At 37.9% G+C, this 21788-nt stretch overlaps 2 protein-coding genes and 1 long non-coding RNA gene across 3 annotated transcripts; 2 read left to right on the plus strand and 1 right to left on the minus strand.

Annotated features, from left to right (window-relative positions):
- Positions 1-208: 208 nt before the first annotated feature.
- srms (src-related kinase lacking C-terminal regulatory tyrosine and N-terminal myristylation sites) lies at positions 209-9688 on the plus strand. The gene is made up of 8 exons (XM_043225173.1): positions 209-1447; positions 3517-3638; positions 4792-4958; positions 6008-6155; positions 6971-7129; positions 7822-8003; positions 8100-8256; positions 8773-9688. The coding sequence occupies exons 1-8, from the start codon at positions 1101-1103 to the stop codon at positions 8970-8972; spliced, it is 1482 nt and encodes a 493-aa protein (XP_043081108.1). The 5' UTR covers positions 209-1100; the 3' UTR covers positions 8973-9688.
- Positions 5976-8037, minus strand: LOC122329022. The gene is made up of 3 exons (XR_006247879.1): positions 7896-8037; positions 7506-7589; positions 5976-6108 (listed from the first exon to the last, which is right to left on the minus strand). It is a non-coding gene; the product is annotated as an uncharacterized LOC122329022 (long non-coding RNA).
- A 162-nt stretch (positions 9689-9850) lies between the features above and the next one.
- ptk6b (PTK6 protein tyrosine kinase 6b) lies at positions 9851-17930 on the plus strand. The gene is given in 9 exon segments (XM_043225172.1): positions 9851-10316; positions 10318-10338; positions 13030-13148; positions 13278-13438; positions 13696-13858; positions 15133-15291; positions 15438-15619; positions 16530-16683; positions 16849-17930. Coding segments are annotated over 9 exon segments (1497 nt in total). The 5' UTR covers positions 9851-9957; the 3' UTR covers positions 17028-17930.
- The last annotated feature ends 3858 nt before the right edge of the window (positions 17931-21788 follow it).

The raw sequence follows: 21788 nt of genomic DNA on the forward strand, positions 1-21788 counted from the left end.
ATGTGTTTGTTCTGTTCACTGAATGCAATTTCAATTATTCATATAATCACTGACAGGTGAAAGAACACGAAATCGATAAATTGATATTGATTAAATTGCTTACACGCAAAAAAAAAAAAAAAAAGAATAAAATAATTTTTTTGCTTTGTTTTGTTTGAAAGCAGAGGCTTTTTTCTTTATTTTATTTTATTTTTTTCTTTAAAATATTCCGAAGGCCGTCGGACGTTGGTGAAAATGATCAAAAATGGCGGTCAACATTTTAAAAAACCGCTGGCGGGGAAAGAGTTACAGAGATGAACTGTCCCAAATAATATTAAACTAATACAAACGAGGTGTGACGTCACCGCCCACGTACAGGCCCCCGATATTTGCGGCGCACCGCCGGTTTAGTACCAAATTAACAAAGGCGTTTTAAACAAGGCTAAACGTAAACGGGAATAATAAACGTGTGTGTGTGTGCGCGTCAAAAACTAAGAGGCCATAATAGTATTTTTCTTCTACATGATATATGCACGCAAACGCGCGTACACGAATCGCAATAAACGCAAACCTTATAGTAAATTTATGATGAGAGGCGAGTCTAAAAATAAACAAATAATGGTTTCCAGCTCCGAGCGCGCGCTTGCCTAGTGAACAGACGCTCGCGCTACAGGAGACGGGGCTCGCGCGCAGCCAAGTTCACACACTGAGAAGCGTTTTGCTCCGGAGCGGATAGAGGCACCGAATGCTGCGGCGCACTGCACCGGTCATTATGAGAGAAGAGGGGCGTCGTGGACGAGTAGAGCCCAGTTCTTCAAGGTACTTCTGCGGCAGCATCCTCTCCTCGTCTTAACGTCTCACTGAACTACCCAACATGTCTTTTCCGCATACCTCTGTGATCCATCCCGAAACAGAACCGGTTTCACCTGATCCTCCGCTATGATCGCGGCCAGCGCGTTTGCTCAACAAAAGGGATCCCGGTATAGAATCGCTACGGAAGGTCCGTCACCGTCGGTGAGGGACCCACGCACCTCTTTTATTTTCAATTTCAACCGTTTCGCTTGGTGGACGGCTGCCAAATATTCTGGCTACCCTGGAGTCCGTAGAAAGCGAGGGCCGGGATGGAGAAGTGTTGTCGCAGCTGTATGCCTTGTCTGAAGGCGCTGTGGGACTGCATATGGCCCGAGTTTTACTATCCGAGCATGGCTCGACCGGCCGAGATCCGCACGATTTCGGGTGATATCCGGGTCCCGGCTCCGAAGAGGAAACCGGCGCAGCTGTACGCGGCGCTCTTCGACTTCGAAGCCCGCAGCGAGGAAGAGCTGACGGTGAGAGAAGGGGACAAGCTGTCTGTCATAGAAAAGAGGGGAGATTATGTGCTTGCCAAGAAGCTGACGGGGTCCCTGGAGTCCGGATTGGTCCCTGCTAATTATGTGGCCCTAGTACAGGATGAATTCGCTAACTACAGGTAAGTCCCGCCAGTCAGTGGATATGTTTAGTTTCTAGCGATAGCGTATGTCTGTCTTTTTTATTTGAATATTCATTATATGTGACCTTGAAACACAAAACAAATGATAATAAGGGTCTATTTTTTTGCATACATCAACTAAAAGCTGAATCATATTATTAGGATAGGACTGTATTTGGCTATTTAAAAATCTAGGTGCAAAAAAAAAAAAAGGGAAAGAAATCAAAATATTGTGAAAAGCCTCTTTAAAATTGTTGAATTAAGGTCTTTTGATAAAATTATAGTAAGAAATTGACAAAATATATTATTGGAACGTATTTAATATCCTAACTGTAAATAAAAATCAATCATTTCGACCCACGTGTGTTGTTGGATATTGCTACAAATGCACCCGTGCAACTTGTGACAGGTTTGGTGGTTCAGGATCAAATGTTTTACGGACAACGATGGCTCTGAACCACTCGAACCTAATCAGTCTTCAAACAAAAGATTGCCGTCTAACACAAATGCAGCTAAATACGTTTTGATAAAGCTATCAATCCGCTACGTCCATAAACCGTAGGTACTGTCATTAAGTATGACTCCAATATTTAGTATTTATTATATTTCCAAAAACCCGCTTATTAAAATCAATCGACTAGTGGACCTAAAGTTCGTGAATGACAGACCCCGGCTGTATTTTGAATATTGAAATATTGTAAAATTGAATCAATGTTTTGTACACATTTAAAATGTGTTACATTTTTTAATGAATTGATCCTTAAAGCCACTGTACAATTCAACAATAAAGCCACTAGGCCAAAACCTATCGCTGTTTTGTGCGTCTAGTTTTTCCAGCTCGAGTAAGGAATGCTCGTATGCTCGTATACCTGTCTGATTTAATTCACAGCAGGGTTTATCATTGTCCGTGAGAACAAAGGGCTGTGCGCTGTATAGTTTACTTCGGCGGCTGTAACGGGGTCAGCCGATTGTTTTCGTCATAAGGACCTCCTAAATATTGTTGACAGGTAACGGGGTTGTTGTGTCAGAGCAGTGTGCGCTCGTCCTCTGGTGCACCTGTCACCTGCCGGAGTTTCATTGAAACTGAAGCACCATGGGATTGTGCTAAACAAGCATGTGCACCTGCCGCACCCATATTTAACATGGCAACACTTTGCATGACGCCACAGTGTTTACTGTGAGAAGCTGAACGTGGTTGATGTGGGCAAAATATAAGGTGTTTCTTTCTCTCACTAAATAAAGGAAATAAGAGTGTTAGTTTAAACTCTGATTTAAGTGAACAGCCCCATATTAGACGTATTGGTTTAATATTCTCGCTGTATGTGGCTAATTAGCATTTCTACACAACTCATAACATATCGATTAATTATTTATAGGATATGTTTTCTCGGAGGAGGTTCTTTTTCCATCTTATTTGATGTGAAATATCTAAGTATATTTGTCATTATGGAATATATGGAAAAAGAAATGGCGTGTAGATTTCCATACGGCAGTTTCTATTATTACTATATTACTCACATTGTTAGCTGACATAGTGGCAAAAGGACTAACAATAATAATGGGTCAGCAAATCATTTCAGTGAAATACATGTTGTTCATTCCTCACTACTTAATAGTGCAATCCGGTTACTCTAATGTAAAAAAAAGACTACTAAACATGCATTATTAATCTTTTAGATTCAAAGTTCGAGCTTTAATTCAAAATTTTACGTGCAGTAAATAGTAAGTGTGCTGTTTTTGCTTTTTATCTATCAACACGGGAAATTCATATTTCAAAATAATATCATAAAGATACATTTTACGATATTACAACTATTGAAGTTATTTCTCTATCTATTGATATTATATATGCTGATATATCAGCAGCATTAATTAAAGGCAAACCCTGAACATGATGAATAAACATACTTACACATTGCGGTAATTAAAAAATGTCATTATTGCTTATATGTGTAGAAAGAAAATTTTTATTTTTTTGTCTTTTGCCCGTGAAATATGAGCTGGACGTGGTCTTGACAGGTTCTGAAGTATTGGTTCGCTCAGCTGTGTCATGTGCATCTGTTTTTCAGATGGTATTATGGGAATATAAACAGACAAAAGGCCGAGAAGCTGCTCCTGAGCTCACAGAACAAAACTGGCTCCTTCCTGGTGAGGATCAGTGAGAGCCACAGCGATGAATATACTATCTCAGGTTCGTTCCCTTGTTTCTTCTCTCGCAGACACGGTCTCTCTCACACACACACACACACACACACACACACACACACACACACACTCCTTCATTTGAATGCCTGGAGACCTCCAGTACTTCCCTCCCGTAGTCCCTTGTCTTCCTCCCATACATCATCTCCTTTTTCATCTTCTTTCTTTCTCATCTCCCGCTTTTTCTGATCTGCATGACAACGTAGCCTCCACTTCATCAATCTTATTATTTTCTGCCTAAGATAACCACTCTCGGCTTATCCTCCATCCTTTCAGGCCAGCATCTCTCTCCTCTCTCTCTCTTTCAACCCCACAGCTTGTAACACCATATTGGTCTTCCATGTTCAACTGACTAAGCGTTTTTCTGTCTCCACAGAAGAGCAGCGGGTATCTTTTAACCACATCATATTCTATTTAAAGGACTCAAAAACCACAAAGCCATTCAATCATTTTTGCTAATTTACAATTTGACAACATTCTACTCAAGTACTCCACTATTATGAGTATTATTATTGGAATAAAAAAAACAAATCACATTTCTAAAAAGTGTAAATCTACTTCTTTCAACAACAAAAAAAAGAAGGAATCATATTAATTATTTAAGTATCTGCCAACATGGTTTGATTCAGTCAGAGAAATATCTTATTATCCTTATTATTATTTTATTATCTTTATATTTGACCCTGGACCACAAAACCAGTTTTAATTGTTTTATAAGTTTATACATAATGTGAAAGCTGGATAAAAAAGATTCCATTCACTTATGGTTTGTTAGGAATAAAAATATTTGGAAAAAAATTAAATATATTGAAAATCAACTTTATAGTTGTTCAAATTAAGTTCTCAGCAATGCATTTTACTAATCATATATTTATGGTAAGAAATGTACAAAATATCTTCATGGAACATGGACCTTTAATATACAATTATTAATAATTTTGACCCACACAATGTATTTTGGATATTGCTACACGTATATCTCAGCGACTTAAGACTGGTTTTGTGGCATAGAGACAAATATATACATACATTGGCGCCGATGGGACAGAATTTGTCAATCTCAAAAAAATCTTGTTTAAAATGTGCTAAAAATACATTTCCAAAAACATTAACTTCTGAAACTTTTACTCTCTCCTTCACAGCCAGAAGTGAAAATAGCGTCTTCCATTTCCGTATTCATCGCTCACCGATTGGTGCTTACTTTGTATCTGACAAGATCTCTTTTGGCACACTGGATGAACTCATCAGATACTACCAGCAAAACTCCAGAAGTCTGGGATGCCCCTTAGACCAGCCATGTGAACAGCAAGTATGACACTTCTAATATTTAATACACACCTGAGAGCCATCTTCATGAAACTAAGGCTCATAAATAGGCACCTTTTTATGGGTATCAGTTCTGTATTGGAGATTCAATTAGAGTTATAGAGAAGCGCTCTGTTTCTGGAGAAGTGGTCCTGAGCGAGGGCACCGCTCGGCCTCCAGCGCTTACTTTTTGGTTCCATATTAATCAGCAGCTCTGCACAGAAACACATCACAAGAGTTGCTTTGTTTTTTCCTGTGCTCTGTCTGGTTTGGCCTCTTCTCTCCTCCTTTTCAGGCTGAATAACAGAGTGTGTGCACACACAGCTCGACTTAATGTCACTAACACAAGCCCATTCACTCACTCACTTTCCATAAGCACAGCACAGCAACCTTTTACTTCATGCATTTCATGATTTCGCTTGGGCAGCTTTACCATTTTTCAGATTATTGTTATTTTTGTGGAAACCTCTTTGAATCATTTCATGCTGAATTTAACAACATAATTTCATCAGCATAATTTTCCACCGTAATCCAAATGCTGGTTAAATAGAATCATTTAATCTGAATTTACAAATCTGTTTTTAAATGTATTGTTTATTTTTGTGCGTCGTTGGAATTCTGTTTTTGGGTTTGTGAAGGCTCACTACTTTGTAATATTTATATTTATTGATAAATCTAAATTTATAGCTAGTATTTGTTCACGGCTGACAACCCTCGAAGAAATCTTTGCTTGTCGATTACTGGTCCCAGATAATGTAGTGGATTTTATTTAAACAAGTAATATTTTACTATTTAATTTTTCTTATTTGTTCACTTCTAAGCATGCCGAAATCAAACCTGTCTTCTGATGATTTGTTTTCCCCCGTAAACTTTCCTAGAAATTCCATTCCTTCTCTCTTTTCTCGTCTCCTGTCTCATGTTTATGCTGTTTATAAACAAAATATGAGCCCTCTCTAGCCTGGCTTTGTGATCAGTAGATCAGCATGTCATATAGGGGAGAGATTCTTGCGAGAGCTCTTTTGTCAGCTTTGTTGCATGTGTGTCCACGTGCAGAGAGAGTTGTTTGACATGGAGCCGTGGGAGCGGCCGAGGGAGGAGTTTCAGCTACTCAAGAAGCTGGGGGAGGGCCATTTTGGGGAAGTCTGGGAAGCTGTCTGGATCACAAAGAAACAAAAAGTGGCCATCAAGATGCTCAAACAAGGTGAAGCACCATACAAGATTGGTACCAGAAAACGTCACTGCATTCAAGTCTCCAGTAATGATATTTGTGCTGTTGTATTTATCACCAAAAATGATGTCACTTCCTGCAGTTTATTAACAGGAACTGGCTTTTATAGAGTGACATTACAATAGACCGAAAGTCAAACTGAGGACATATATAAATCTTAAAGACTTTATAAGACTTTAACAGAACCATAAAATATAGAGACCACTACAGAAGCATTTTAAATAACAAATTGCTTAGTGGAAATATAGGTCATATTTTTTTTTATCAAAAAAGTAAATTTTTTAAAAGCATTATAGCCACATGAGTGCATAAATATTGCCTAATAAATAGATTGTTATTTCATTAGAAATTAGTGCACAGAGCCTGCACAAAACTGCAACATAACTAAAGAACAAAACTGAATTCATGTTCACGTAATTCTGATAATATAAATACATTAATATTCTAATATATAAAGGTAATACATATATTATATATTTGAAAATGTTAAAATAAAGGCTTAATTGAATTTACCACACAAAAAAATCTCACTAATACTGTAACTGTGCACGATAGGAATAAAACAGCCGTCACTCATAAAGATTTTAATATTGTTTGCTCTTTGAAATGTATTATTTTGTACTTACCCACAAATCATTTTCAGATCAATTTTTGGGTTTTGTTTCAAAATCTATTTGATCTGCGTCATAGCCACGACCACTAGTCACATGCACAAATGTTTTTTTCATGAAAAAACAATGGGTAAAGGTGATTTTAACAATTTGTTGTTATCTTACTCTGCCCTGTAGAGGACACAAAATTGGATGAGTTTGTGAAGGAGGTCCATGCACTGAAGAACCTGCACCATCCCAAACTGATCGAGCTGCTGGCTCTGTGCACTCGAGGGGAGCCGGTCTACATTGTCACTGAGCTCATGACTAAAGGAAGTCTCAAATCATATCTTGCTTGTGAGTGTCACTGCACTCTTATTGCTCGTACACTATGCCTGCATCTTTGAATAGCACAGTATTATTTAATATTCCACCAGATGTGGTCTGGGTATTTTATACATATTTTTTATATTACATATTACATATTCATATAACAAGCATTTATGGCTTTATGTGGCTACAATTTTTATGGTTACGGTTCAAATGTACGCAAAGTACATTTCACTCAGTCTGTGAAGTAATTTTTTTAACATAAATTTGTGTTGTTGGTTGTTTCCAAACTTAAAAGTGTTTTTTTATTTTTTGTATAAGCAAATTGATACGTGACTTCTTGAACTGAAATTACATTTTGGGAAGAATGATTTGACTGAAAAGTTGAATTGAAAATGGTTACCACGCTTTGACGATCAAAGCTGAAGTCCACAGTCCAGATCATTGAGTTCTCCACTTTGACTTGAGATAATCCAAAGACTTTGAGCTTCAGCGGAACAGCATATGAAAAATACAAAGAATCACATAATCAGTAATCACACATTTATTAGTAATACTTATTTTGTTTATAATGCAGAATCTGAAATAATTGATCACTAAGCTTTTTTCCCAAGTTCTGTACCAGATTCCAATACACAGATTAGTTTATTTTCAGATTTAAAATATGCCTTGAAGCCCACACTTTTAGTCATTTGGACACTATTGTTTGACTTCTGTAGCGCCGGAGGGTCAGGTGTTGACCTCTGCTCACCTGATCTACATGGCTGGTCAGATAGCAGAAGGAATGGCGTACCTGGAAGATCGACACATTGTCCACAGGGACCTTGCCGCTCGAAACATCCTGGTCGGAGAAGACCTGGTGTGTAAAGTGGCTGATTTTGGTTTGGCTCGCATCATTAAGGTAACAATGGCTGGATGTCAAAGATGCCCCTGGAAATCTGCAAAAAAATAAATTAAAGCTCAATGTGTAATATTGTGTGTGTGTGTGTGTGTGTAGGATAGTGTGTATACTGCTAGTAGAAGCACTAAGATTCCTGTGCGGTGGACGGCTCCAGAAGCTGCTCTCTATCAGCGTTTCTCCGTCAAATCTGACGTCTGGTCCTTTGGAGTGCTGCTGTATGAGATGATGTCACGAGGAAAGATGCCATATGATGGTATGCGTCTCTTTTTTATATACATTACATATAATACATTACATACATTTGGGGTTTGGAGTTGATATAGTAGCATGCATATTACTAGAATATACTAGCCATATATTGGTAGTAATTAAGCACATATTTAATGCCTTATTTTACATTCCTAATCCTACCCAATACTAAACAAAACAACTACCTTGATAACTATTAATGAGCAGGAAATTAGTAATGTATTAGGGTTTTCTATTTCAATGTATTTTAAAATATTATTTATTCCTGCGATGCAAGGCTGAATTTTCAGCTTCATTAATGCAGTCTTCAGTGCCCCATGTTCCTTCAGATATATAATATTATAAATATGCTGATTAATACGAGTGTTGAAAACTGCATTTATTTGGAGTAGAAAAACGTAGTTGCATTAAAGTCTTTGCCTTTTACTTTTGATCAATTTAAAGCACCCTTCCTGAATAAAATCACCCCACAGCTTTGAGCGGTGGTGTATATATCTCACACTCGCTCTGTGTCTCACAGGGAAGAATAATAAGGAGGTGTTGGAGATCCTGTCCTCGGGTTACAGGTTACCGTGTCCGAATCGCTGCCCCCCAAACATCTACCGCATTATGCTGGAATGCTGGCACGGGGAGGCCTCCAAACGACCCTCGTTTCATGCCCTTCACAGTCAGATGGAAAATATCTACTCCAGGATCTACTTCAAGACCATCGAGGTGTAGAAGACTAGACCGAAACAGAAGATTTTGTGGGAGGACGAAGAAAAGATTTGCATGGACAAAAGTGCACAGACTCTCTTTGTGATTGCTTATATTAACGAAGTTATGTGCAATAATTAATGCTTGTTTAAGGATTTTAAAGACAGGATCAGAGATTCATCGACGGTTGAGAAGAGAAACACGCGTCTCCTTAATCTGACAGGGCCAGATTAATTGTAGCTAGTTATAGCGAATCTCGATCATGATTGGATCAAGACGCCGAGCACTGTTATTTACCGTCATGATAACAATAATAGTCTTTTAGACTGCACTTAGTGTATTTTGCGTGCTAGAGTTGATCCGGCCCGTTCAGTTTCTGTAGTTAATAGGTACAGGAGATTATTTGATCTGATGTTTTCAGGTCAGAGTTTATGTTTACAAAAGATTCACCTGCCGAGGACAGGTGTTGAGAAGGTGAAAACTATGGCCATTTTAAGTTCAAACTGTCGAGTGTCTTGTGCCTATGTGAAGGCAGGCTGCACAAATAACCGTACCAGGTACACGATCTTGAAATCAACACTGTGGTTAACACAGGAGCCATACGACAAAACTACCTGGGTAGGTGTCCTCATGATCGGTTTCGTAGAAATCACATCCATGTCAGAAGTCAATTGTCTTCCAATGAATTATACAAGATGAATTCCTAAGACAACTCTTGTGAATAAAATATTTTTTCAGTATATGTGTTTCTGCGGTTTCTTTATCGTTTGTTTGCCGATTCATCATCATGTAACCTGGCTTTAAGCTTGACCGGAAGCATGCTGCTAGTCTGTAAAGCAATTAACCTCCAATAATAAAGTATGCCTGTTTAGCCTACTGAACTTGTGTCGTTGTCGTCCGCAGGCGTGGTTCAGAAAGCGGAAGGTTTCAGTTTTAATGTGAGTTCCCTAAACCAATCGCTTCAGATGGGAATCCGCTAGCAGGTGTCTCTCGGGGACGGTTTTATCTCATGGGGGAATGTTTGAGGAAAACGTTCCCGTGTCTCAAGACATTATGGGACAGGATATACGGACCCTCGCAGATCGACGGAGAAAACAGCGTGAAGACTGACAGCGACTGTAACGACGATGGGCTCGGTGAGCGTTACGGGCAACCGGCGAGCGCGCCTCTGCCGCCGCGGAAGACGGGCGACGCCGCGCTTTACACGGCTCTGTGGGACTTTGAGGCTCGCGACGGCCAGGAGTTGTCCTTCAAAGCTGGCGACGTGTTAGAGGTCGCCAGCAGTTCCGGTGACTGGTGGAGTGCGACGAAAACCGACTCGCACGGGCGCGTGGCCGCCGGTTTTGTGCCGTTCAATTATTTGGCGCGCGGAGTCCGTGGAGTCTCAGCCGTGAGTGCCCAAACTTTTCCTGAAAAGCGGTCTGCTAACGTTAGTTTGCCAAACACTCTGATGGAGCAGGTAGCGGGGCTGTTCTAAAATATCCGGTGTTCAGGAAATTAGTCATCTTAAACAGTTTTAAACAGCATTTAGCGCGTCATAGTTTATTTACGCGTGAGACTCACTGCCGTAGGCTAGCCATACGACACTATTGCGTTTATTTATAATAAAACATGCATTTGAATTGAATACCGAATCTTGTTTTTCTCGTGAAAATGCATACGCCAACTAAAAAGGAAAACTCGTAGTATGAGCAAACATTTATTTATTTTTCCTTTTTATTTGGCGTGCTATTTATACTTTTTTTGCTGGCTGGGTTGTCTTTGAGCTACAGGCGATTTAAAGGGATAGTTTTATTCAACTGTATTGCATTTAATTACTCACCCTTGTGCGGGTCCAATCCCATAAAACATTTGTTCGTCTTCTGAACACAACTGAAAATGTTTTCGTGAAATCCAAGAGCTATCTGACACTGCATAGAGTGCAATGCAACTATTAAGTCCATGTGACATCAGTGTTTTAAATGTAATTTTATAACGCCAGGAGAAAACTTTTTTTGTGCACAGAGCAAACTAAAATAACAAACTAAAAGACTTTAAATTTCTTCCATGTCAGTCTTCGACATGCATTTGCAAAAGTAGAGTGATGTTTTCTCTGCTTGAAAATAAGGTGCAGCACATTAGTGATTCAGTCTTTCATCAATTGGTTCATACTAATTCAATTGATTCTTTTAGAAAGTAAGCAAGTGACTGCCTTTGTGAATGGCTCACTGAATCATTGATTCACTGTTAGTTGAAGAACACGGATCCATTCATGAAACACCGCTGTGAGACGAACAATAGGGGCTTTATTTCAGCTGGCTGAATTACTGACATTTTGTGTATAATGTAATTATTCACACCTTCACCTTATATTAATGTTTAAGTAAAAAACTTGTATGTAACCTGTTTTTGTCTACCAGCCAGTGATCAAAACAAGCAGTGTTTGTTATAGCAACTAATTTCAGTTATATTTCAGCGTTGCGGATAACATTATGTTAATATTGGCAAGTAGTTTGCTTTTTAAATTCTGTTCACCAGCATTAAGTTGAAGAGGGTATCTTAAGTTTTGTCACTGCACTGAATCTACCCATGCATTTGAGGTGTTCATGCTCCGTCCACGTCTTTGAATGAGCGCTGTAGTTTATTTAACCTCTCGGGCATGTCTATGACCCGGTTCAGGGGCTGCTAAGTCAGGGTTATAGAGATGCATCTTGGTATTTACAAGTAAATCTCCCTATTATACCTAGGCTAGCCTACTTTATATCTCCCCCTACGTTTAGTCTTGACATCCATCAAGGGGGTCGAGCTGTCTTTAGGGGGATCAGACCCCCACAAACCCTCCTTTAATTCACCCCCTGACTGTAGCTATGTAGTTCTAGCATACACACAGTAACTAGCCTTATATTAGCATTCGTAACAGACAGTAATATTCAGTGTGTTAAAAGTGCATGCTGTAGTTTTCTCATCTGCCATATTACAAGAAGAATTTAGCTAAAAATGAACACTGTATTATCAATTATTCACCCTCGTTTTGTTCTTAACCTATGTGAAATGTCTGTTCTGTGGTTAGAGTGTTTTTAGACTTTAGACCACAGCTCATATTTTGATATTGTTTTTAACGCTTCTTTGGACATAAATACTCTTCACATTTAACATTTGACACCTGCCATTTAAGAGCTGCTTCTTTATCAACAAACAATAGAGGACATTTGCAAGTTTTGTTCCTATAAATTCTTATAATGCATGGCAGTTAAATATCCTCAGGTTTTGCCTGTCTGAACAATTTGGCCAAAAAAGAGTGAGTCTGGACTATTCTGGCATTACTGTTAAAAATCACCCATGACTTGATTGCTGCTAAATTATCAGAAAAAATTACTTTCAGGTCAATTGTCATCAATCCCACTGACACCTAAGAGTTTATCAGTAATATTTTACTAAATATATATGGTAATATATTACCTTGGCCAAGTACATTTCTGGCGATAATCTTTCCTCTTTGCTGTTATAATTATAGATGTAGTGAGGACTTCCCTAGTCTCACAGATTTATAATGATGTCTAGTTATCATTATAACTGTTACACTTATCATCCTTGGTGTGAGTCGAGCGGAAGAAACAGATTGATCTGAATGATCAACAAATCATTCTGTGAAGCACTTTGGTGTTGTTATCTAATTCAAAGTAATAATCAGTTCACAGATCAAGCAACACTACTATAAAGCTTAAAAAGTGTTTCCCTTTTATTATACATTTGTGCAGCTTTTGATCTGAAGAGTTTATTTTCAGAAACAGATGACTCAGGGGTTTTTTTTTATCGTGTTAGTTAGCTGTTATAAAGTTATTTATAACCATGTCTAAAATAACCTAACTGCATTTTGTCTGAGACTATTAAAATACATTATTTTTGAGAAACATGAGTTACCTGTTTTTGCAAATGAACTTTTCCTTATTTCAATTCTTTTAATAATACATTATTCTTTTAATAATACATTAAATGAAAGTGAATTAAAATAGCAGAGGATCACAATTTAATGATCCATTAATATCTGTGCGGTTACCCTAAAGGAAGTCAGATGACCTTGGTGTTTTTTCTGTTCTTTTAGGTGGTTTTTTGGAAAGATGAGCCGTGTTGAGGCATTGAGTCACCTCATGTCAGCAGAAAATGATAACGGATCCTTTCTTGTGCGAATCAGTGAGACTGACAGCATGAGCGTACTCTCAGGTGTGTGTGTGTGTGTGTGTGTGTGTGCGCGCGTTGGTTTCTGACAGCCATTAGGAAATCTGTTGCAGCACACAGAGAAATCCCTAAAACCTTCAATTTCAGACTGAACTTCTGAATCGTGTCTTTCAGTGAAATCACAAACCAAAGCAAAGCACTTCAAGATCTACCATAATAGCGGTCAGTTCTATGTGGATCCATCTTCTCTGTTTGGCAGTGTATTAGAGATGATTGAATATTACCAAACTCACTCGCTCTCCACTTCGGATTTACTCAGGAAACCCTGCATTCGGGTAAGACCCTCTTCTCCTCTCTTATTCTCCTGTACTCTTTCATGTCTCTCTCCTGTTCTCGTTTTTTCAAATGAGGAAGTGCTTGAAAAAGTTACTTCGCTCTTATGAGAACGTCAACTTAACATCAAGAAAAAAAAAAATTCTCTATCTTCCAGCAAACGTATGAAAAGCCTCTAACCCAGTGAATATATGAGGATGGGAAACCGAAACGTGTTTGTAAACTTCCTTCCTAACACCACTGACTCATGTTTCTATAGAAAATGCCACGGGTTCTTCCACCCCCCTCAGTCGATGAATGGGAACTGCCTAAAGAACAATTTACCCTTGAGAAGCTGCTCGGCGGTGGTCACTTTGCTGATGTTTACAGCGGCAGGTGGAAAAATCACACTAAAGTGGCTGTCAAAATTCTCAAGAACAATGGTGAGCTCACAGCCAGAGCCACATCGTTTAGGATCTAGCAGTGTATATGTGATGCGGGGAACACACTGCGTGATTTTCAGAGTTGTTGGATCGCTGTTCTGTCTGGAGTACCGTTTCGGTTTCGGTTGTGTGCGCACTTGCACCTGGAAAAATTCTGGGTATAACCCCATTTGAGCACAAGACTGTGGATGCACGGTCCCATTTACAACACAGCCGGAAAGAGTTAATAAACTCTGACTTTCGTAAATCTGTGTCACAAATAGAATAGACACAAAAGACATTTAACACCGGCGTTTAAACTACCTTTTCTCAAGAGTGGTTATTCGAGTAAAACCGCTTCAAAAGGTACACAATACTCCAGACAGAACCTCAGGATCTGCTGGGGGTCTTACTTTAGCCAGTTACAGGGGTCAGGAATTTCCTTCAGGGGAGGAACCGGACAAGCATGACATGGTTTGGCAATTTTTGGACGTCAATGAGTAATGTGACTAAAATCATATGCAGAATTCAAGCTAAATAACTATTCTTAATGAAGGCAACCACCTGCCTTGGGACATGAATATTTTTAGATTGTACATTGCACGCATTACACAGTATTTGTGTGACGGGGCTGAACACAATGTAGGTCATGCATAATGGCAGTGATCCTAAACGTTACACTGGTAAATCTACAACCCAATACCTCAAGCAGAAAAACGGCATTTTAATTGCAATTTAAACCCTGATTCGACCAAGTGGAGTAAATGCAGTGCTACAGATACAATGCAATGAAACTTAAAACTTAAATATCAAAAAATCTACTTTTTACTGTTTATAAATGTTAGTTTATAAACTATTTTTAATTGCGTATTGTATAATGACTTCCTTCTTACCCCATTTGTAAATTGCTTTTAAGCATAAATCTGACAAAATATAATGAGGCTTATGTTTAAAACAGTAAATTAAATTAGCTGTGTAAGAGCTTTCTCTAATAAAACTAACTACATTTTTGATAACACTTTATTTTAGGTTCTCTTGACTAGTTAGCATGCGTCTTATTAATAGTAATTAAGCACATATTAACACCTTACTTTACATGACCTTATGCTACGTTCCTAATCATACCCAAGACCTAAACTTAACAACTACCTTACTAACTATTAATAAGCAGCACATTCATTGAGGGAAAAGCTGGAGTTAATGGTCAATAAGTGTTCCCTATTCTGAAGTGTTATCGTATTTTTACAAATATTAAATTAACAATACATATATTTGTCTATCCCTTTAAAACGCAGATGCTCTTGTGCAGAAGGACTTTCAGCTGGAGGTGCAGATCATGAAACGTTTTCGTCACAGGCACTTGATTTCTCTCTTTGCCGTCTGCACTTCCTCTGTCCCATTTTACATCGTCACCGAACTAATAGAGAAGGGAGACCTGCTTAATTTCCTCAAAAGTCAGTCACTGTCCCTTAGATATGTGTGATTGAAGTCTCTTCACATCTCAATATTCATACCATTTTCTTGTGGGTGTAATTATGCTGTCTCTCTTCCTCTGTCTCTTCTTAATTGGATCTGTCTTCTATATATCACCCTCCATCAGATCCGGAGGGTAGGGCACTGGATATGGAGTGTCTGATCGACATGGCAGCTCAAGTGGCAGATGGAATGGAGTATTTAGAGGCCAATAACAGTATTCATAGAGACCTCGCAGCAAGAAATGTTCTAGTTGGAGAGGGATACATCTGCAAAATTGCTGATTTTGGCCTCGCTCGAGTCGTTAAGGTGAGCTAAAATGATACGCTGTTTCTTTTATTGTGCAACATATACATACCTAAAAATATGTACCTCTGTGTTTTAAAGAGAAATGCGCACTGAGTGGTGCTAAAACAAGTTTTATGATGTTGACATGGGTATATCAGCACTTCAGAAGGAAAATATTTGCGGACTGTCGCTAAAAGTTAATGCTGTCATGTAGTCATGTTGGAAATACGCCCTACACCAAGTCCAACCCTAAACCTACCCGACAGTGTTAACAAATGCAAAGTTATTTCAACTAAGTTTTGAACTGTTTTTTCAAACCGGAGCTCCTCCGTGAGCTACCGAACAAACCTACCGTCTGTGAAAACCTATAGATATGAAGCTGGATATGTGTGATGAACGTTCAGAAGCATCAGTTTTCAAATCTCCCAGCATAATAATATTGTCTTGAAGCCATAATATGATATCCTTCAAGTAATTGTGTGAAAATTATGCTTTACTTATTGAAACTCTGTAAATGTTTGTGAAAAGGAACAAAAGGTGTGAGAGTTTTGCCTCTAGTGTTCATTTCTTTTGGAAACTGCAGTGATATGTACTTATTGGGACGTATTCCATGCCTTGCTATTAAGTGCACCCAGGTACATTCATGCCGTGAGACCAGGTAAGTTCTACATGCAATATGCACCAATTTTTAACCTGGTTTATGAAAATATTGGCAGCTAACAGTGTTTGATTCATCTGATCCCGTGATATGAAATCATGTTTGCTATATATTATGATGCAGAACAATAATCAAATTGACTTTATTTAAAGGTGCTCTTCATTACAAGAGAGGAAGCAGTCTGAACTTCTAGTTATGATTCTCAGCCATCTTTATAGCCTTAGGTAGTGCAATGTCCAGCGATGAAATAATACAATTTTCTTTCATATCTAGGAACCTGTTTATATATCTGATGACAAGAAAATCCCATATAAGTGGACCGCACCGGAGGCTATCGGTCATGGTCGTTACTCAGGCAAATCTGATGTCTGGTCATTTGGGATTCTGCTTTATGAAATAGTTACATATGGCTCAGTACCTTATCCAGGTCAGTTTCAAAATTCAGGATCAAATTTTGATCATGTATACTATTTATAATTAATAGTATTTAATTACTAAATATTTTATACTGTACAAGTGATTAAAAATAAGCATGGTTCACACCTTTATCTTATTGAATCTGTCTATTTAGACCTTGTACCTTCTTTCATAGGTGTCCGTAACTGCGACGTGTTTCATCTCGTCGCGCGAGATAACTACAGAATGCCTTCGCCACCTCACTGTCCACAGGTCATTTATAACATCATGCGATCTTGCTGGAAAGCAGAGCCAGAGGACCGTCCAACTTTTTCTATTCTGAGGCATGAACTAGAAAACTATCAAGGTGACTGAAGGCACTTGCAAACATCCTGTGGTCTTAAACTCTTATATAGCAAAAAAAAAAGACTGACCTTGGACAAATCTTAAAGACTGATGCATCATGCAAATATCTTGGATTAGTCTACTATATCAGTTTTCAGATAAACAGGAAGATGCACTTATAAAGCACTTTTCTTTGGATTTATTTATGTTTAAAGCAATTTTTGACAGAATTTTATGAGATTCTGGTATTGTTAATTTCTTTGTAATAAACGTTGTTCTCAGGTAAAGTGTAAAAAAAAGTGTTTTTAAATATTAAATCAGTGGATGAATGTTTCCTCTTTTTAAACCCCTAATTCAAATATGAAAGCAATGTAGTGGAATATTTCCTTTTTAAATTTTAATTTTCAGCATGAAGCTAGATTAATGTGACAAAAAAAGCATATGCAACTTGCTATAAATCAACATAAAAGAATTCATGCTTTATGCTGGTTTTTATACTTTAAATATTGTGTGGTACTTTCATGACAATTTGACATTGCCAAAAAAAGAAGAAAAAAAACGACTTTGATTTAAAAGGGTTTTTTTGAGTGACGAGGCAATGGCATTACGTGAGAAAATAGTAATGATAGGGCAGGATTGCTATCATATGTGAATTTTTATTTGAGATAAAAGCGTTTATTCGTTTTGGCAAATGGCATAGTCATAAAAATATTAATATAACATTTGTGTTATTGAACTTGGTTCCTTGGGAATGGGAACCAATGAATCAGCGCTGTACAATATGACATGTGACCAGCAGATGGCGCCACACCATTATTTCAGCGGTGATCTGTAGTATGCATCCAAGTCTGTGTTTTTTATTTGGATTTATTTAGCTGCAAATCTTTTACTCTTAGCATGAATATAATAAAGCATGTAACAACATAAAAATGATATCGGAGCATGTTTATCAAATTTATATGCGTATGTCATGTGGGCCAGTAACGTACATAAACACTGCCACCTTCATGCTTTTACTACAACTACAAACACTGTTCACCTCTATAAGGGCTTCTCTAGGACTGTTTAACATACAAATAAGCTGCTCTCTGACAATAACCCCAGTAATGACGACAACAACTACTGATGTATGGGATCAGGTTCGTCACTGTCATTATCATCATCGGGCTCATTCCTGCTATTCATTTTAGCATATATTTCTTAAGATACTGTATTTATTTATGACCGCGTCAGAATGAAATGTTTTTGTAAAGACTTTGTCGTATACCTTACCAAGCAGTTAAATGCAGCAAGTATTCAGCTTTGCTTCAGGTTGCTTAGACAAGGACTATGATGATGGTTTTACCGTGACATGATCTCTTCCCGGGAAAGCTCCTCTAGTTCCCTGTGTGAGTGATTTATGGTCAGCCATGCAGCAGGAGGAGGTTCACGGAGCTGCTCATGCTGTCAGAGCGTGATCAGGGCTGGATCTGGCCATCGATCTGCTCTCTGTCACTCATTTCATTTCCCCTGGAAAACAGCTGTTTTCCACTTCACTGTACAATCGATATGTTTGACCTTAGCATACTAATCGTCTAGCTTAAACATTTTCACATGTGCAAGTAAACAACTCCAATATGTGTTTTAAACTGAACGTGTTATTAGGGCCTGTAGGATCCAGGTCAGTCTTGGTACTTGATACTCCTTTCAACCTGATCCAAGTTCACCTAAATATATATATATATATATATATATATATATATATATATATATATATATATAATAAAAAAAATTATATAAAATATATCTGTACAATATATTGTATAGATATATTTTATATTCATTTTGTTGTATATATATTTTTAGGTGAACTAAAATATGAAGTTGAGGTCATATATATATATATATGCATAAAATATTAGCAAGAGCTTCTCACGTGAATTTAGCCCTATTTTTCTTCAAACTATTAAAGGATTTTGAAGTTTAAACAAGATGTTAAAGTATTATACATTATTGTAAACAGACAAATAACATATAAAATCTAAATATTGTATTGCATATCACTATTTTTTTTGTCTGCAGTTGCTATAATTGTGTTTTGTCGTTTTTAATCTTCTATCAGTTGTGCAGTTCAACAACCTTTGTTGGTTTGGATCTTAAAAAATAGGTCAGCTGGTCTGCATGGCTTCCAGCACCCTTTCTGATGTGTGCCAGTGTGCCACATTTTTAACCACTCGAGTAGTGACTGACACTTCTGAGGGCAACACCTAACCAGCAGCTAACCAGGCAGTTTATTCAGCGGATTGAGATAATATTAATAGAATTGGAAATGTCTGTATTTATGAATATGGCTGCAGGTTTCATGTTGCTCTTTTGCAAAATTGCACAGTCAATTGATGTTAGCCACAAATAGACATGCACCCACTAACCTCTCTAAAACTGGCCCTGAGCCAGTTTTTACAGTGTTGTGGGTGCAGTGTTGGTGACCATGTTTTGACTGTTGCAATAGTGCTATATCATGTGGGTGTAACTTTCAGCTTTGAACCTGTCTAAGGTAGGGCTGAATGGCCTTAATTTACCTCATTATTGTTTTACTGTTTAAATGTAAATTGTAAATTATGATTAATTAAGCAATAGGCCATAAAAAGGAAGCAAATTAATATTACAAGTATTCTCTATATAATTAAAAATAAATGTGTACATTTATGTAAATGTGTACAAAATGATTAGTATAAATGACTAGTAATTTAACAGTAATTACTTGTCAAATTAATTATTAACTATTGTGTCATTAATTTAAGTTCTCTCTGAAAATTGTCTCACAGGAAAAAAAATATAATATTAATAGAAAAAATATATAGTTTTCTCTTTGCCGTATCCTCATAAAAACATCTTACACATAAACCTGCATCATTTTAGATTCTCTGAATCTGTCCAATAAGGTATTTTTCCAATTCATTTCTCTGCACCTGTTTTATCTTATCCCCCATTTTATCATGTCCCCACCATTCACCTTTATACAGAATAACCTTTAATGCAAGGCAACGCTGTGAACAGAAGTGCATGCTTTAGCCCAATAGCTCCACCTATTCAGGACTCATTTTGCAGGCATGTCACATGACTCGGGTCTTTCTGAAGTAGTCCCGGTTTTCCTACTTGGAGAATATAGGTCAAAGTGGAATAATAGCTCGCAGGGTTTTCTCTAACCTCAGAGAGTTGGACTTTGCAGAGATTGTTAAGGCAACAAGAACGTTGTACAGATTTGTAACAGTGTGTGCCTTTAAAAACAGTGGCATCCATGTGAAAGCTTGTCTCTTATGCAAAGAATTTCCACAGGTATTTGTGAGGGCTGGAAAATATTGTAGCAGCACACAAGCATCCCAACCTTTCCTTCATCCCAGTGTCTTTCTCAAATGGTCAAGAAAGCATATGGGTGTTTCTCAGGGTGGGACCTTCAGCTCCTTAGCGAATAGCTTGTCAGTCCTCGAGCCTGAAGCAAAGGAGGGGATTAATATAAAGCTGTCTCATCTGTGCTTGGATATGCATTACAGTCCCAGTCTTTCCCTTCTTCACGAGATTTGAGCATTTTTCTGGAACATTTACGTTGGACTTTAAGGATTTTTACACATGACAGACAGCCTACAAAAAGGCAAGCTCTACTTAAAGAAAACATCAAGACATAATGCATGGACTTTCTAATGATCTATCTTTTCCTAGGAGCATAACGGCACTGTTGTTTTTTTATATTTAAGATATGTCAAACAAAACTTTAAGCAGATTTCTCACACTTGTGTGTGTGTGTGTGTGTGTGTGTGTGTGTGTGTGTATAACTGACCTATCTCTAATATGTTGATATGATACTAACCAAACAGTTCTCTGCGAAAACAGCATTTTTCTAAGACTTTTTTTGTTTTAAATGTGCTTTGTTGCTTTTACTGCGTGTTTTTTTCACTGTGGATGAAGTATAGCAGAGGAATAGTCACATCTTCTTGGTTTCTCTTTCTCTTAGGCCAGCTTTCCGTCTCTTCTATTCTCACATCTCTCGTTCTTTCTTTCTCTCTCATACACACCCGCCCACCATATACATCAATTCACAAAGAAACACTGTCTTTTGGTCTTTGAAAAACGCCTGGAGGACTGATATGGATCTGTGTAAAAGAATGACACCCTTTTCCATTAACCTATCTGTATTCTGTTGCATGTGTTCAATTACAGACGTCTCTGTTCACGTACTAACCTCTCAAATGAGATCAAACGACATCAAGTTTTTCCTTTAATCCCTTGCTGTTTCACTCTTTAACATCATCAGAGTCTGCTGATGAAGCGTAGTTCTCACTGCTGTTATGCCACTGCAGATTAAACCTCCTTTACACAAAGGCTTTTGTGTTCAAGACCAATTTCATGTTGACTCAGTGAGGGATTACTGCTCATGACTAGTCTTGTGCTTAGGGGAGCCTTAACAAAAAAGCCTGTTATGTGTCTAAGAAAAGAAAGAGCCGTGCAGGAGAATCATTGAATTCTGCATCAAAACAAGAGCACCAGTATAGACGAGATCAAACTATACACTTCTGGCTGGCTATATAGAGCAAAGTTCATTTCCATAATTAGCACCGTCCAGCTATGATCGCACGCTGAGTGTTAGTGTGGAGGAAGTGGTTTTATTTTTAGAGGTGGAACAGTATTTTGGTAGTGATACTCTAACACACCCTGAAGATAAAGAGTGTGACAGAGATCTGTCAGTCAAACAGGAATCGTACCAAAGTAGCCCGAGTGAATTCCCATCAGGCAAGTTACATGGAAAACCTGGTACAT

This window comes from Puntigrus tetrazona, chromosome 23, assembly GCF_018831695.1.
Source record: "Puntigrus tetrazona isolate hp1 chromosome 23, ASM1883169v1, whole genome shotgun sequence".
Classification (NCBI taxonomy): domain Eukaryota; kingdom Metazoa; phylum Chordata; class Actinopteri; order Cypriniformes; family Cyprinidae; genus Puntigrus; species Puntigrus tetrazona.

Coding starts and splice junctions, on each gene's coding strand:
- srms (XM_043225173.1), top strand. CDS start 1,101: ATGGAGAAGTGTTGTCGCAGCTGTATGCCTTGTCTGAAGGCGCTGTGG. Junction 4,959..6,007: donor ACCAGCCATGTGAACAGCAA/GTATGACACTTC, acceptor GTCCACGTGCAG/AGAGAGTTGTTTGACATGGA. Junction 7,130..7,821: donor TCTCAAATCATATCTTGCTT/GTGAGTGTCACT, acceptor TGACTTCTGTAG/CGCCGGAGGGTCAGGTGTTG.